The sequence below is a fragment of the Hemitrygon akajei genome, chromosome 11 (assembly GCF_048418815.1).
Source record: "Hemitrygon akajei chromosome 11, sHemAka1.3, whole genome shotgun sequence".
Lineage (NCBI taxonomy): Eukaryota > Metazoa > Chordata > Chondrichthyes > Myliobatiformes > Dasyatidae > Hemitrygon > Hemitrygon akajei.
Genome location: NC_133134.1, coordinates 10,446,070 through 10,462,430, shown reverse-complemented (window position 1 = coordinate 10,462,430; position 16,361 = coordinate 10,446,070). Strand labels below are relative to the sequence as shown.

At 41.9% G+C, this 16,361-nt stretch overlaps 1 protein-coding gene across 1 annotated transcript in view; it reads left to right on the top strand.

The window, feature by feature from the left end:
- Positions 1-16,361, top strand: part of LOC140735308 (arf-GAP with dual PH domain-containing protein 1-like) — a 173,925-nt gene that overhangs the window by 84,706 nt on the left and 72,858 nt on the right. The window contains exons 3-4 of the mRNA XM_073060196.1: positions 1,139-1,230; positions 16,130-16,212. Coding sequence (XP_072916297.1) covers positions 1,139-1,230; positions 16,130-16,212 — 175 coding nt within the window. The remainder of the gene's footprint in view (positions 1-1,138; positions 1,231-16,129; positions 16,213-16,361) is intronic.

Below are 16,361 nucleotides of genomic sequence, written 5' to 3'. Positions count from 1 at the left end.
CAATTCTGAGTCTGCTCTCTGGTCCTATACTTCCCCCACTATAGGAAACATCCTCTCCAAGTCCATTCTGTCTAGGTCTTTCAGTAGTTCATAGGTTTCAATGAGATCCCCCTCATTCTTCAGTGGGTACATCCTCAGAGCCACTAAATACTCTTCGTACATTAACCCTTACATTCCCAGGTCATTCTCATGAAGCTCCTCTGGACCCTCCCCAGTTCAAACAACATTCTTGTGAACTTCCTCTGGACTTTCTCTGATTGCAATGATATTTTGGGAAAGTACCCATCAAAGCTGAAACATCCTTAAATAATACTATGAAGTGAAATTAGTCATTCTGTAATTCTGAAAGAAAAATAAATCAGCTCTTTAGTGCAACCCACATCCATACCATGTGGAGGGCATTTTTATACACAATGTTTCCATCTTTAAACACCGACCCAAGCAATGCAATCCATGTAAGTTTTTGGAAATACTTCAGAAGTGGAATAATGATGCCCAAGGCAAGTCAAACACACAGGAATCACAGTGCAAGCAGAACAGATATAACTCTATATATCTCAAAGACCTAGAATAGTAAAGATTTTAAGGTTTGGACTTAGATCCCATATTAGTTTGTTTCTGTCACTAAGCATTACACCCTATATGTAAACCTAACACCATTCCAATAAGTAAAGCAAATTTGAAGTCTATTCCCTCAGTGGCAAAATTTGAGAGAATGGTCAAAGAGTTGTGGAGGCAACAGAAGAAATTTCTTAAAACTTTTAGTCAGTTGATTATGAAAATATTGGACAAAGGAATTGGACCACCTCACCTGGTGGTCCAGAATCATCCAATCAACTCTTTCTATTTCACAGTGTGAAATGAAAATTGGTATGTTGCATGGCCAATTGGTATGTGGGGTGGAGGCCTTTGCAGCAAGAGGTCATATGATTCGTCTATGAGTGCATGCAACAAGTATTGACCAATAGAAAACGAAGTCCCATGGGTCAATTCAAAGAGCAAACTGAAATTTTTTTCTTCATCTTGACTGTGAGGTAATCAATTTATGACAGGTCAATAAGTTGTTATCTTCAAAAAAACATTTTTTTCTAAATGAAAATTGCCAGTTGATTCAAACTCTGCACTTTTTCTCTCTTAGTTTATCACTTCCAACGGGAACAGCAAAGCCAAAGCAATATATGAATCAAAGTTTCCGCCATTCTATTATAGACCAACATTTACAGACTGCCAGTAAGTAAGGAATTAATGAATAAACAGTTATGTTTAATTATATTGATTACATAGCATATGTAGAACATTTCTTCAGGCAATTAAATGATTTTTTTGCTCTTTGTTGTGAATTATTAAACTAGGGTTTGTCTGCCTTGTTAGATGGATTTTGATACTGGTTTATTACTGTCACATGTTTAAAGTCCAAAGTAAATTTATTATCAAAGCGCATATACTTTGCCTTTCTTCCAGATAACACCATGGAACTTTGTACGGTGGTGCTAGAAAGTTTTTGAACCCTGTAGAATTTTCCCTTTTTCTGCATAAATATGACCTAAAATGTGATCAGATCTTCACGTAGATTGTAAAACTAGATAAAGAGAACCCAATTCAAAAAAACACAAAAACATTATACCCGTTCATTTATTTATTGAGAAAAATGATCCAATATTACAGGTATTTGTAGGAAAAAGTATGTAACCTTTGTTTTCAGTAACTGGTGTGACCCCCTTGTACAGCAACAACTTCAACCAAATGCTTCTAATAACTCTTGATCAGCCCTGCACATTGACTTGGAGGCATTTTAGACTATTCCTCCTTACAAAACTGCTTCAACTCCACGGTGTTGGTGGGCTTCCTTGAACGAACTGCTTGTTTCAGCTCTTTCCACAACGTTTCTATAGGGTTAAGGTCAAGACTTTTACTCGGCTATTCCAAAACATGAGCTTTCTTCTTTTTAAACCATTTTGTTATTGATTTACTCTTATCTTTCAAATCATTGTCTTGTTGGATTATACAACTTCTATTAAGATTCAGGTGATGGACTGCTACCCTGACATTCTCCTGTAAAATGTCTTGATGCAATTTTGAACTCATTTTCCCTCAAAAATTGCAAGCTGTCCAGGTCCTGAGGACTGAGGACTTTATAAGAAGAATTATAGGGATGCATGAAGCTGGAAAAGGCTGATGCTCATTCCACCATGCTTCACAGTTGGGATGAGGTTTTGGTGTTGGTGTACAGTGCCCTTTTACTTCCAAACATAGTGGAGTGCATTTCTGCCAAAAAAGTTCAACTTTTGTCTCTTCTGTCCACGGAACATTGCCCCAGAAGTGTTGTAGAACATCCAGGTGGTCTTTTGCAAACTTGAAACATGCAGCAATGTTTTTGTTTTGGAGAGTAAAGGTTTCCTCCGTAGTGTTCATCTGTGAACACCCTTCTTGTTCAGTGTTTTTCTTATAGTGGACACAGGAACAGAGACTTCAGCAAGTTCTAGAGATTTCTGCAGGTCTTTTACTGTTACCCCTGGGTTCCTTAACACCTCCTTCAGTATTGCATGTTGTGCTCTTGGTGTGATCTTTGTAGGTCACCCACTCCAAGGGAGAGTAGCAACAGAAATGAGTTTCCTCCACTCATAGACAATTTCTCTCACTGTGGACTGATGACACTCTGGTCTTCCAGAAATGCTTTTGCAGCCTTTTCCAGCTTCATGCATCCTTATAATTCGTCTTACAAAGTCCTCAGAAAGTTGTTTTGATTGATGCATTGTGCACAAAAACAGATCTTTCTGGAGTAGATCAGGCTCTGTCAGAAACCTGACTTTGTGAGTCTTTTTCATAGAACAGGGCACCTCTGCAACCCACACCTCCTATCTCACTCCATTGATTGAAACCCCTGACTCCAAATAGCTTTTGTAGAAGGCATTACCCCAGAGGCTCACATACTTTTTCCAACAATACTTGTAATATTGGATCCTTTTTCTCAATAAATAAATTAACAAGTATAATGTTTTTGTGTTATTTAATTAATTGATTTTTCTTTATCTAGTTTTGGGACTTGCACGAAGATCTGATCACATATTTATGCAGAAATAGAGAAAATTCTACAGCGTTCTCAAACTTCCTAGCACCACTATATGCCACCATATATACAACCCTGAGATTCATTTTCTTGCAGGCATACTCAATAAATCCATAATAGAATAATAACCATAATGGAATCAATGAAAGACTGCACCATCTGGGTGTTGAATAAGTGTGCATAAGACAAACTGTGCAAATACGAAAAGAAAGAAATAATAATAAACAAATAAACATTAAATATCAAGAACATGAGATGGAGAGTCCTTGAAAGTGGATAGATTGTGGGAACATTTCAGTGAAGGGGCAAGTGAAGTTGAGTGAAGTTATCCCCTTTGGTTCAAGGGCCTGATGGTTGAGGGGTAATAAATGTTTCTGAAGCTGGTGGTGTGAGTCCTGAGGCTCCTGTACCTTTCTCCTGATGGCAGCAGCAAGATAAGTGAAAAGCTGTTCATATAGAGCTAATCATTACATCGTGCATTCAGGTAGAACAAGGTAAAATATTAACAAAGCAGTATTAAGTGCAAAAGCTGCAGAGAAGGTGCACCTATACATCTTTTCTAAAGCTTTCATGTCCTTCCTGTAATGAGGAGACCAGAATTGAACACAATATTACATGTGGTCTAACCAGGTTTTTAATAGAGCTGCAACGTCGATGTAGGCTTACAGATGTTGGATATTATGAAGGAAGTTCGGAGGAATGTGGAGACAGGTGTAGGGGAAGCTGTTAATCTGTGTGACCTTATCCTTGTTCTAGCTGTGGGAGAGGGTGTGAGAGAAGTGTGTGAGAAAGATTAAATCCAGTCAAAAAATCTCTATCAACTATAGAGGAAAGAGGAAGACAAGAGTTCTTGTATGGAAAGATTCATTGTCAGAGCAGATGTGAAGGAGATGGAGGAACAGGTGGAATGAAGCCTCTGCAGGAAGCAAGGTGGAAATGTAGTCGAGATATGGGGTTAGTGTAGGAAGGCAGTGCTGAGGTAAATAATCAATTATACTTTGAATAGTGAAACAGATGTGAGGGGCTGAATAGCCTAGTTTGACTTAATACCAGGCTTATTTTCAACAATTGTTGTAGTAGGTGATTTTATCTTTCCACGTATTGCCTGGGCCTCCGATACTGTAAAAGGAATATATGGGATAGAGTTTGTCAAATGTCTTTAGGAAAGTTTCCTTAAGGAGAACAACAGTACAATGGTCGCTGTTTTATTATTTCATACATTACTATCGCACATTATTGCACTTTGGAAGCTGAGATCCTTCAATGCAGATATTGCATTGAAGACTAAATAAACTCATAAAGGCCGGAGCCATCCGTGCCTATTATCCGGACTCTTTGAGTTAGTGGTGGAGAGGAGGTCTCTAATCAAACTGTTATCCATTATGGACAATCTGGCATATCCTCTCTATGACCTTCTGAATAAGCAATGGAGCACCCTTTCAAACAGACTCAATCAGCTCTGGTGTCACAAGCATCGTTACAGAAAATCTGTCCTTCCAAATGCAATAAACATATACAACAGTTCATCTCTGTGCAACAGGAGAACACACATCATAGCCTCTGCTTTATTATTTTGTACATTTTATAGCACAGTATTGCACATTGGTAAATTATTATTGTGTGTATTATTATTCTGTACTTTATTATTTATTTATACTTTATATATTTATTTTTAAATGTTGCCGCTGTAATGAAATAATTTTCCACTCGGGATCTTTAAAATACTTATTGTTGTTATTAATAATCAGTACATAGAAGTCCCAGCGAGAGAGTGGGCGATACTTGATTTGCTGTTAGGGAATGAGGCAGGGCAGGTGACAGAAGTTTGTGTAGGGGAACACTTTGCATCCAGTGATCACAATGGCACTGCTTCAAAGTAAACATGCAAGAAGATAGGTCTGATCCACGGGTTGAGATTCTAAGTTGGAGAAAGGCCAAATTTGATGGTGCCGGAGAGGATCTGGCAAGAGTGAATTGGGACAGGCTGTTTTCTGGTAAAGGTGGACTTGGTAAGTGGAAGGCCTTCGGACCTGAAATTTTGAGAGTGCAAAGCTTGTATGTGCCTGTCAGAATAAAAGGTAAAGGTAACAGGTGTGGAGAACCTTGGTTTTCAAGAGATATTAAGGCCCTGGTTAAGGAAAACAGAGGGGGTGCATAGGAAGTATAGGCAGGAAGTCACAGCTCGAACCATATCATCAAGTTCGCCGATGACACCACCGTGGTGGGTCTCATCAACAAGAACGATAAGTCAGCTTACAGAGGAGAGGTGCGGCGGCTAATGGACTGGTGCAGAGCCAACAACCTGTCTCTGAATGTGAACAAAACAAAAGAGATGGTCGTTGACTTCAGGAGGGCACGGAGCAACCACTCCCCGCTGAACATCGACGGCTCCTCGGTAGAGATCGTTCAGAGCGCCAAATTTCTTGTGTTCACCTGACGGAGAATCTCACCTGGTCCCTCAACACCAGCTCCATAGCAAGGAAAGCCCAGCAGCGTCTCTACTTTCTGCGAAGGCTAAAGAAAGTCCATCTCCGACCCCCCCCCCCCATCCTCATCACATTCTACAGGGGTTGTATTGAGAGCGTCCTGAGCAACTGCATCACTGCCTGGTACGGAAATTGCACCATCTCGGATCGCAAGACCCTGCAGCGAATAATGAGGTCAGCTGAGAAGATCATCGGGGTCTCTCGTCCCGCCATCACGGACTTTTACACTACACGCTGCATCCGCAAAGGAAACAGCATTATGAAGGACCCCATGCACCCCTCATACAATCTCTTCTCCCTCCTGCCGTCTGGGAAAAGGCTCCGAAGCATTCGGGCTCTTACAACCAGACTATATAACAGTTCTTTCCCCCAAGCTATCAGACTCCTCAATACCCGAAGCCTGGACTGACACCTTGCCCTACTGTCCTGTTTATTATTTATTGTAATGCCTGCACTGTTTTTGTGCACTTTATGCAGTCCAGTGTAGGTCTGTAGTCTAGTATAGCTTTCTCTGTGTTTTTTTTATTACGTAGTTCAGTCTAGTTTTTTGTACTGTGACATGTAAACCATGGTCCTGAAAAACATGGTCTCATTTTTACTATGCACTGTACCAGCAGTTATGGTCGAAATGACAATAAAATTTGACTTGACTTGACTTGAGGTAGGAACAAATAAGGTGCTTATGGAATATAAGAAATGCAAGAGAAAGAAATCGGGAGGGCTAAAGAAAAACAGCAGGAAGTTGCCCTAACAGACGAGGTGAAGGAGAATCCTAAGGGATTCTACAGATATGTTAAGAGCAAAAGGATTGCAAGGGATAAAATTAGTCCTCTGGAAAATCAGAATGGTAATCCATGCCTGGAGCCAAAAGAGATGGGGGAGATCTTAATTTTTTTTGCATCTGTATTTACTCAGGAGATGGGCACAGAGTCTATAGAAGTGAGGCAAAGTGGCATCAGCTTCATGGACCCTGCACAGGTTACAGAGCAGGAGGTGTTCACAGTCCTCAGGCAAATTAGGGTGGCTAAATCCCCAGGGCCTGATGAGGTGTTCCCTCAGATCTTGCAGGAGACTAGTGCAGAAATTGCCGGGGCCCTAGCAGAGGTATTTAAATCACCCTTAGCGACAGATGAAGTGCCAAAGGATTAGAGGATAGTCAGTGTTGTTCCACTGTTTAAGAAAGCCTCTAAAAATAAACCAGGAAGTTATAGATATCAGTAGTGGGAACGTTATTGAAAGGCATTCTATGGGATTGGATAAATAAGTATTTGGATAGACATGGACCGATTAAGGATAGTCATCATTGCTTCATGCATGATAGGTTATGTCTAATCAATCTTTTTTGAGCGTTTTTTGAGGAATTTACCAGGAAATTGGATGAAGGCAAGGCAGTGGACGTTTTCTACATGGACTTCAGCAAGGTATTTGACAGGGTCCCACGTGGGAGGCTGGTCAGGAAGGCTCAGTCACTCGACACTCAAGATGAGGTAGTAAATTGGATTAGACATTGTCTTTGTGGGAGAAGCCGGAGAGTGGTAGGAGATGGTTTGCAGTGGGATTTGGACCAGCTGGGAAAATAGGCTGAGAAATGGCAGATGGAATTTAATGTAGACAAGTGCGAGGTTTTGCATTTTGGCAGAGCCAGCCAGGATAGGTCTTACACAGGGAACAGTAGGGCACTAAGCAGTGCTAGAGCAAAGGGACCTGGGAATACAGGCCCATAGTTCATTGAATGTGGCACCACGGGTAGATAGGATCGTAAAGAAAACTTCTGGCATGTTGGCTTTCATAAATCAAAGTATTGAGTAGAGGAGGTGGGACATTTTGTTGAAGCTGTATAAGACATCAGTGATGCCTAACTTGGGGTATTGTGTGCAGTTTTGGTCTCCTACCTACGGGAAAGATGTAAATAAGGTTGAAAGAATTCAGAGAAAATTTACAAGGATGTTGCCAGGCCTGGAGAACTTGAGTTGTAAGGATTGATTAAATACGTTAGGACATTATTCCTTGCAACAGAGAAGTTTGGGAGGAGATTTGATAGAGGTATACAACATTATGGGGGGGGGGTATAAATAGGGTAAATGCAAGTAAGCTTTTTCCACTGAGTTTGGGTGGGACTACAACCAGAGGTCATGGGTTAAGGGTGAAAGGTGAAAGTTTTAAGGGGAATATGAGGGGAAATTTCTCCACCCAGTTGGTAGTGAGAGTATGGAACAAGCTGCCAGCACAAGTGGTGCATATGAGCTTCATTTTAAAGTTTAAAAGGAACATGGATAGATACATGGGTGGTAGGGCTATGGAGGGCACTTCTAGTTTGGACTAGATGGGCTGAAGGATCTGTTACTATGCTGTATTTTTCTATGACTCTAATTGCAAAACACAAGTGGCTCTACTATGGGAAAATACCTGAGAACCGTTCTCGGAAACTTTGCCAAACTAAATTTGTTACTGATGTCTGGGAAAGTGATCGATAGCTTGGCTGAAAGACCAGTGTTTTGGAAAACGTCCTGAAGGAGGAAAGTGATGCAGAGAGGGTTCGGGGTGGAATAAGGCTCTAGAAGTATGCATGGCCTCCAAGGGTGAGGCAATTCCAATCAGGGTTGTGCCACAGGCCAGATTTGAACGAGCCCTCTGAGAGAGAGGTTTTTCAGGATCACGGACAGACTGTGTATGGTGAAAATTTGTTGTTTTGTGGCAGCAGTACAGTGCCAGTTATAAAAGTTCACTGCAAGTTTCAAGAAAAAAATAAACCGTGTAGCAGAGGAATAGTGAGGTAGTATTCATGGGTTTGTGGGCTGTTCAGAAGTCCGGTGGCAGAGCGGAAGAAGCAATTCCTCAAGCACTGAGTGTGTACTTTCAGGCTCCTGTACCTCCTCCCTGATGGTGAGACTGAGACTTCAAAATTTCTCACCATCCAGGACTTCATGGGCCCAAGCTTCCCTACTAATAGATAGACAATGACTTGTCAAAGAGATACAATGACAATTTGGATAGACCCAGTGAGATAGTCTGTACATACCAGCTGTGTGGTGAAAAAGGCACAACAGCGCTTCTTTTACCTCAGACGGTTGAAGAAGTTTGGCGTGGACCCCCAGATCCTAAGAACTTTCCACAGGGGCACAATTGAGAGCATCCGGACTGGCTGCATCACTGTCTGGTATGGGAACTGTACTTCCCTCAATTGCAGGACTCTGCAGAGAGTGGTGCGGACAGCCCAGCGCATCTGTAGATGTGAACTTCCCACTATTCATGACATTTACAGAGACAGGTGTGTAAAAAGGGCCCGAAAAATCATTGGGGACCTAAGTCACCCCAACCACAAACTGTTCCAGCTGCTGCCATCCAGAAAACAGTACCGCAGCATAAAAGCCAGGACCAACAGGCTCCAGGAAAGCTTCTTCCACCAGGCCATCAGGCTGATTAATTCATGCTGATACAATTGTATTCCTATGTTATTTCACTATCCTGTTGTACATACTATTTATTACAAATTACTATAAATTGCACATTGTACATTTAGATAGAGACATAATGTAAAGATTTTTACTCCTCTAAAACGTGAAGGATGTAAGTAATAAAGTCAATTCAATTCAAACCCAATACCCTGTTTGCTCACCTGGTTGGATACTTGAGAACCCAAGGCATTATTTTGAGGAAGGTGAAGGCCGGTCTCCCTGGTAACCTGGCCAATGAAAGGGTAACCTACCCCCTTGATAGGCGTTCCTTCAGAAAATGGGCTCGTTTTCTGGTCTGCTTTTTCTGGGATGTTGCTGTGCATAGTTTGGCTGCTGTAATTCCTTCAGTACATCTGTGGCTAAATTTCAAAGAACCATTTCATTGTGTGCATGAGGCCTTGGGATGTCCTCGCGCATCATACTGATGTGAGATCTTCTTTGGACATGGGCAGAGAAACCAGTGCATGCGGTTAAAAATCACTTTGTTAACTGTGTGGAGAGCTTGTGTGTGGAGGCCGAGATGTATTTCATTTGTAGCATGTTTATTTAATTATTTGAAACATGCAGTCATCCATATGAAATGCTTTATCTTGTGTTAAAGCATTTCCTGACAGGAATTGTCGAGTGAGGCCTGTTAAATTGAATGGGGCCAAACATGGGTGCTCTGTGATACACCATCTGTGTCTGATTAGCACGGGGGTTGGATTTCTACAGCATACACAAATGCTGCAAGACCCTGGCAGGACTGTTGAAAGAGGAAATGGTGCAGGATTGTTTATTACCCGTTGTTCTCAGGGACCGGTCATGATTTCATAGTATTAATGCGAAGCTGATGTTTTTGACCGACAGTGACTCAACATATTGTGTATGGCGCTTTCAACCGGCTTAGCTTCGCCGGACATGACTGTTTACTATACAAACTTAACACTGAAATCTGTTCTCTTCAGAAATACAGTCCTGTGCAAGAGTCTTAGGCACATTTAAACTGTGTGTGTGTGTGTGTATATATATATATCCAGGGTGACCAAGACTTTTGCACATACTGTATTTTCATTGTGGAGTTGAGAGTGAGATTTTAAATCTGGTGGGAGCAAAGGATGTTGGGAATGGCGAGGGTGCAGTGCTGCAGGAAGGGTGTGGGACAGGTGGCAGAGAAGGAATGTCAGGGCTGGGGGGGGGCGGGTGGTACAGGTGCAGATACACCCAGCACTGAGACACCAGGCAAGGGTCTTTTGATTGGTTTGTTGATCATTACAGAATGTCTCTCTGGTGCTTCCCACTCCCTCCCATCTCCCTTCCCCTTTCCCAACCATGATTTCCCTCTCCCTGCCCCCTTCCCACTCTCAGTCCACAATAGAGACCCATATCAGAATCAGATTTATCATCATGTGTCATGAAAGTTGTTTTTTTGTGGCAGCAGTACAGTGCAATACATAAAATTGCTACAGTACTGTACAAATGTCTTAAGCTCCCTTTTGCTTTTGATAGTGAAATATCCAAAGACAGTTCTTGGGATAGTTGCCAAGCTAAATTTGATACTGATCCACTTATGGAAATGTCAGGGAAAATGACCCAACATTTGCCTGCAAGAATTTTAGTAAATATCGTAAGGGAAGAAAGAAATGCAGAGAGAGTTTGGAACAGAATAAATCCCTAGACAACAGGAAATGATGAACAAGCCATATTTGAATGAGCCCTCTAGTGAGAGAAGTTCAAAGTAAATTTTATTAAAAACGTACATATATGTCACTACATACAACCCTGAGATTCATTTTCCTGTGGGCATACTCAGCAAATCTATATAATAGTAACTGTAAAATAATTGATGGCAGATCAACCAGAGTGCAGAAGACAACAAACCGTGCAATTGCAAATATAAATAAATAGCAATAAATAATAAGAACATGAGATACAATGTTCTTAAAGTGAGATCATTGGTTTTTATTCAAGAACCTGATCCTGAGGGGTAGTAACTGTTCTTGAACCTGGTGGTGAAAGTCCTGAGGCTCTTGTACTTTCTAGCTGATGGCAGCAGAGTGAGAAGTGAGCGTGGCCTGGGTGGTGGGGATCTCTGATGATGGACGCTACTTTCCTACGAAAGCATTTCACATGTATGTTTAGGAGGGCTTTCCCTGTGATGGACTGGGCAGAATCGACTAGCTTTTTGTAGGATTTTCTGTTGAAAGGCATTGGTGTTTCCATACCAAGCTGAGATGCAGCCAGTCAATACAATCTTCACTACAGATCTATAGAAGTTTCTCAAAGTCAGAATAAGATTTATTATCACTGACATTCAGTATATCATAAAATTTATTTACTATAAGTTAAAATAAAAATAAATAAATTGTACAAAAGAGAATAGTGAGATAATGTTGATGGGTTCATCATCCATTCAGAAATGTGATGACTGAGGGGAAGAAGCTGTTACTAAAATGCTGAGCGTGTCTTCAGGCTCCTGTTCTTTTTGATGGGCACTTCCATGCAGGTGTCCATTTTCTAGAAGTCCTTTGTCTATAGTGGTTTTTATAGTGGCACTTGCTCCCAACATATCGATGCAGCTCTAATGAAGGCAAGGCAGCGGCTAGATTTCATTAGGAGTTTGAAGAGACTCCTAGTGCACACACTTAGTGATTCAGAAACAGCTGAAACCTGAAGGCACACACTCAGTGTTTCAGGAACAGCTTCTTCCCCTCTTGTCATCCGATTCCTAAATGGACATTGAACCCTTGGACACGGCCTCACTTTTTTTTTGTATTATTTCTGGTTTGCACTATTTTAAATTTAACTATTTAATATACATATATACTTACTGTAATTGACTTTAATTTTTTTTCTATATTATCATGTCTTGCCTTGTACTGCTGCCACAATGTTAGCAAATTTCACGACATGTGCCAGTGATACTAAGTCTGATTCTGATTTTAAACTCATTTTCAGTGAAAGGTTTGAAGCATTTCAGTTAACCCTCACGGGTCGCAGTGCATCCAGCTTTTCACTCTGTCACCTGCAAAAACATTTATACAGAAATTAGAAATAAAAATGGGGAATCCTGAAAATGGACAGTAGGCAGTAGACAGTAATGTACAGAGAGAGGGAGAGGAGGAGGCCCACCTCTCATTGCTACCATCAATCAAAGGCAAATCAAAACAAGTTTATTATCAAAGTATGCATATGCCACCATACACAAGACTGAACAACACACTCAAACTACTGGAGGAGCTCAGCAGGCCAGGCAGAATCTATGAAGAAGAGTACATTCGACGTTTCGGGCCGAAACCCTTCAGCAGAACTGGAGAAAAAAAGCTGATGAGGAGATTTAAAAGATGGGGGGGGTGGTGAGAGAGAAGTGCACGCAAGGTTATAGGCGAAACCTGGAGGGGGAGGGATGAAATAAAGAGCTGGGAAGTTGATTGATGAGATGGGCTGAGCTGGGAAGTTGATGTGATAGGGTGAGCTGGGAAGTTGATGTGATAGGGTGAGCTGGGAAGTTGATTGGTGAGTTAGGGTGAGCTGGGAAGTTGATTGGTGAGTTAGGGTGAGCTGGGAAGTTGATTGATGAGATGGGCTGAGCTGGGAAGTTGATGTGATAGGGTGAGCTGGGAAGTTGATTGGTGAGTTAGGGTGAGCTGGGAAGTTGATTGATGAGATGGGCTGAGCTGGGAAGTTGATGTGATAGGGTGAGCTGGGAAGTTGATTGGTGAGTTAGGGTGAGCTGGGAAGTTGATTGGTGAGATAGGGTGAGCTGGGAAGTTGATTGGTGAGTTAGGGTGAGTTGGGAAGTTAATTGGTGTGATAGGGTGAGCTGGGAAGTTGATTGGTGAGTTAGGGTGAGCTGGGAAGTTGATGTGTTAGGGTGAGCTGGGAAGTTGATTGGTGAGATAGGGTGAGCTGGGAAGTTGATTGGTGAGTTAGGGTGAGCTGGGAAGTTGATGTGATAGGGTGAGCTGGGAAGTTGATTGGTGAGATGAGGTTTCACTTTTCACCTGGTGTTTCTCTCTCACCGCCCCCACCTTTTAAATCTACACCTCAGCCTTTTTTCTCCAGTCCTACAAAGGGTTTCGGCCTGAAATGTTGCCTGTACTTTTCTCCATAGATTCTGCCTGGCCTGCTGAGTTCCTCCAGCATTTTGTGTGTGTTGCTCGGATTTCCAGCATCTGCAGATTTACTCTTGTTTGTGGTTTAATATATAAGATTGAGATTCATTTGCAGACATTTACGAGAAAGTAACGAGATGCAGTAGATTTCATGAAAAACTATACATAAACAAAGACTGACAAACAGCCAGTGTGCAATCGGGGGTGGGGGGGGGGGGGCGGGGGGAGAGGCGGGGACCGGAGCTTGAAGCATTTTAGGAGCAGCTTCTTCCCCTCCGCCATCAGAGAGTAAGTGTGATGACTGCAGGGAAATGAGGAAAGGGGGATGGATCTGATGGGCTTGTTTCCTTGGTAATTAGCATCTTCCATTGAGTGGTTTGGCTTCCTTATGAATAATGCAGGAGAATAGTGTAACAAATAGAGCAGGAAATGTCTTATCCAGTTCCAGGCACTATGCAGTCCGGTTTCTAGACGATCCGGTCGGTGCAAGTCACACAAACTCACCTGCACTGAAAGTAAACAGAATCAGGTTTACTATTTATTTTATTTTATTTATTTACTCTGTTCGGAGATACAACATGGAACAGACCGATGCACCATCAATAACTCTCGGAGACGGGAGGCGAACGATAGGCTTTTATTAGCAGCAAAAGTGACCACAACATCTTGGAGACTGAGGGAGGGGGAGTGCCTCCAATCGCCTTTATACAGGGGTCTGTGGGAGGAGCCACAGGAGCAGTCAGCAGAGGGGCATGTACAGACAGGTATACACATAGTTTACCACAAGACCCTTTCGGCCCAGTGAGCTGCATCACCTAACAACCCACCTAATTAATCCTAGCCTAATTAAGGGCAATTTAAAATGACCAATTAACCTACTAGCCCATACATTTTTTGGGATCTGGGAGGAAACCGGAGCACCCAGAGGAAACACACGCGGTCACTGGGAGAACATGCAAACTCCTTACAGACAGCGCTGGAATTGAACTCCAAACTCCGACGCCTTGAGCTGTAATAGTGTTGTGCTATCCGTTACACTACTGTGACTCCCCGAAATGTATTTATATCTTTTTTCATCCCAAGGAAGCATTTTAAAGTTAAAATAATCAACTCTTTAGACTAGGGGTTCCCAACCTGGGGTCCATAGACCCCTTGTTTAATGGCATTGGTCCACGGCATAAAAAAGGTTGGGAACCTCTTCCCTAGACTGATTCTCTTTAGTACCGGGTTACACCTGGACACTGATTTTGAGTCTGTTATTTGTGCAACCCAATTGATTGGTTTGAAAGATCCTGCTGCTGGTTAGGACAGGGGTCTTGTGTACTGCCTGCTGGGTCTGTGAATGACGGAGGGGAATGGAAGGGTGGGGGAGCAGAATCTCGTGTGCGTCCCACTGGGAATGCGGATGGGAGAAGGTGGGGGGAGGGACGTACGTAATGAAATTTGTTGTTTTGCAGCAGCGGTACAGTGCAATACATAAATTACAGGAAGAACTATATATAAAATATAAATAAATAGTGAATAAAAGAAAGCAAATATTGTGAGGTAGTGTTCGAGGGCTAATTGTCGGTTCAGAAATCAGTTGGCAAAGGGGAAGAAAATGTTCCAAAATAGTACTTACACAAAGCATCATAGTTTGAAAGTCATTGACTAACTGAGTGCCAATAATGTTGAATAAAGAGATTTAAAGATTAATTTTATTTGTCACATGGACACAAAACATATGATGAAATGCCTCAGAATAGAGGGACATCCATTTCAAATGGAGATGAAAAGGAATTTCTTTAGCCAGAGGGTGGTGAATCTATGGAATTCATTCCTGCAGACAGCTGTGGAGCCAAGTCATTGGGTATATTTAAAGCAGAAGTTGATAGATTCTTGATTAGTAAGGTTACGAGAAGTAGGCAGGAGAATGGGGTTGAGAGGGATAATTAATCAGCCATGATAGAATGGCTGAGTAGATACGATGGGCCAAATGGCCTAACTCTTCTCCTGTTGTCTTGTGATCTTCTGATATATCATGTTCAGTAGTCCTTTCCTCAGACCTCCATTTTTCTAGCATTCGTTTGCCTGTTTAATTGTTTGTTAAATGCCCCTAGTGTATCTGCCTCTACCACCACCCCTAGCGGAGTGTTCTACGCACCCAGCACTCACTGTGTGTGAAAAAAAAAATTGCCTCTGACATGAAAATTACAAAGTACATCAAGAAAATTTCAGTGGCAAGCCATGTAATACAGCCACTGGTGAGACTGGGTCGACAATTGCATTTGTGTCACAGTGCTTACATTTAAAAATTTTCTTTTATACAAGAAATCTTACTTGAAAATATCAATGCAAAAATTTTAGAACACGGAACACTACAGGCCCTTCAGCCCACAATGTTTTCCAAACCTATAGAAGCCAACTCTACGATCAGCTGTATGCAGTTCGTAACCCTGTATATTTCTTACATCCAAATGCCCATCTAAAAGTCTCCTAAATGTACCGTTTGCATCAGCCTCTAGCACCAGACCAGCAGTGCATTCCAAGTACTTCCCACATTTTGCATTAAAAAACACCTTGCTCTAACATATCCTATAAACATGCCTCTTCTCACCTTAAACAGATTGGTCATTGCCACCCTGAGGGGAAAATGTGATTGGCTATCCACTCTATCTATACCTCTTATCATCTTGTACCACTCTATCAAGCTGCCTCTTATCCTCCTTCACTCCAAAGACAAAAGTCCCAACTCACTCATAAGATGTACTCTCTAATCCAGAATACCCTGCCCCCACCACCATCTCATCACTAGGACAGCCAGCTGTTTACTGTTTAACTCTATTGCACACTACGTACACTTCCAATTATATCTTATTAACTTATTTATGGTAATATTTTGTTTTGTGATATATGTTTTGTGGGTGCACCGTGATCTGGGGAAGCATTCTGTTTGGTTATATATTTGTACAGTCAAATGACTTTAAAATAAAACTTGAACATTCCTTGTGGGATTTTCTAAATCTCCCTCTGTTTTCTCCCTCCCAGAGTGCTTCGGGAACAGTGGATTCGCGCCAAATATGAGAGAAAGGAATTCATCTACATTGATAAACAAGAGCCTTACTCTGCAGGTAGGAAGGATTCTTTACACTCTTGAGGGAAACGGGTTGCACGAAAAGCTGGAGACGCAAGAGACTGCTGGAATCAGGGGATGTAGAAACACACATAGCTCTGGAGGAGCTCAACAGGTCACTTTACGGGCAGCATGGTGGTGTAGCTT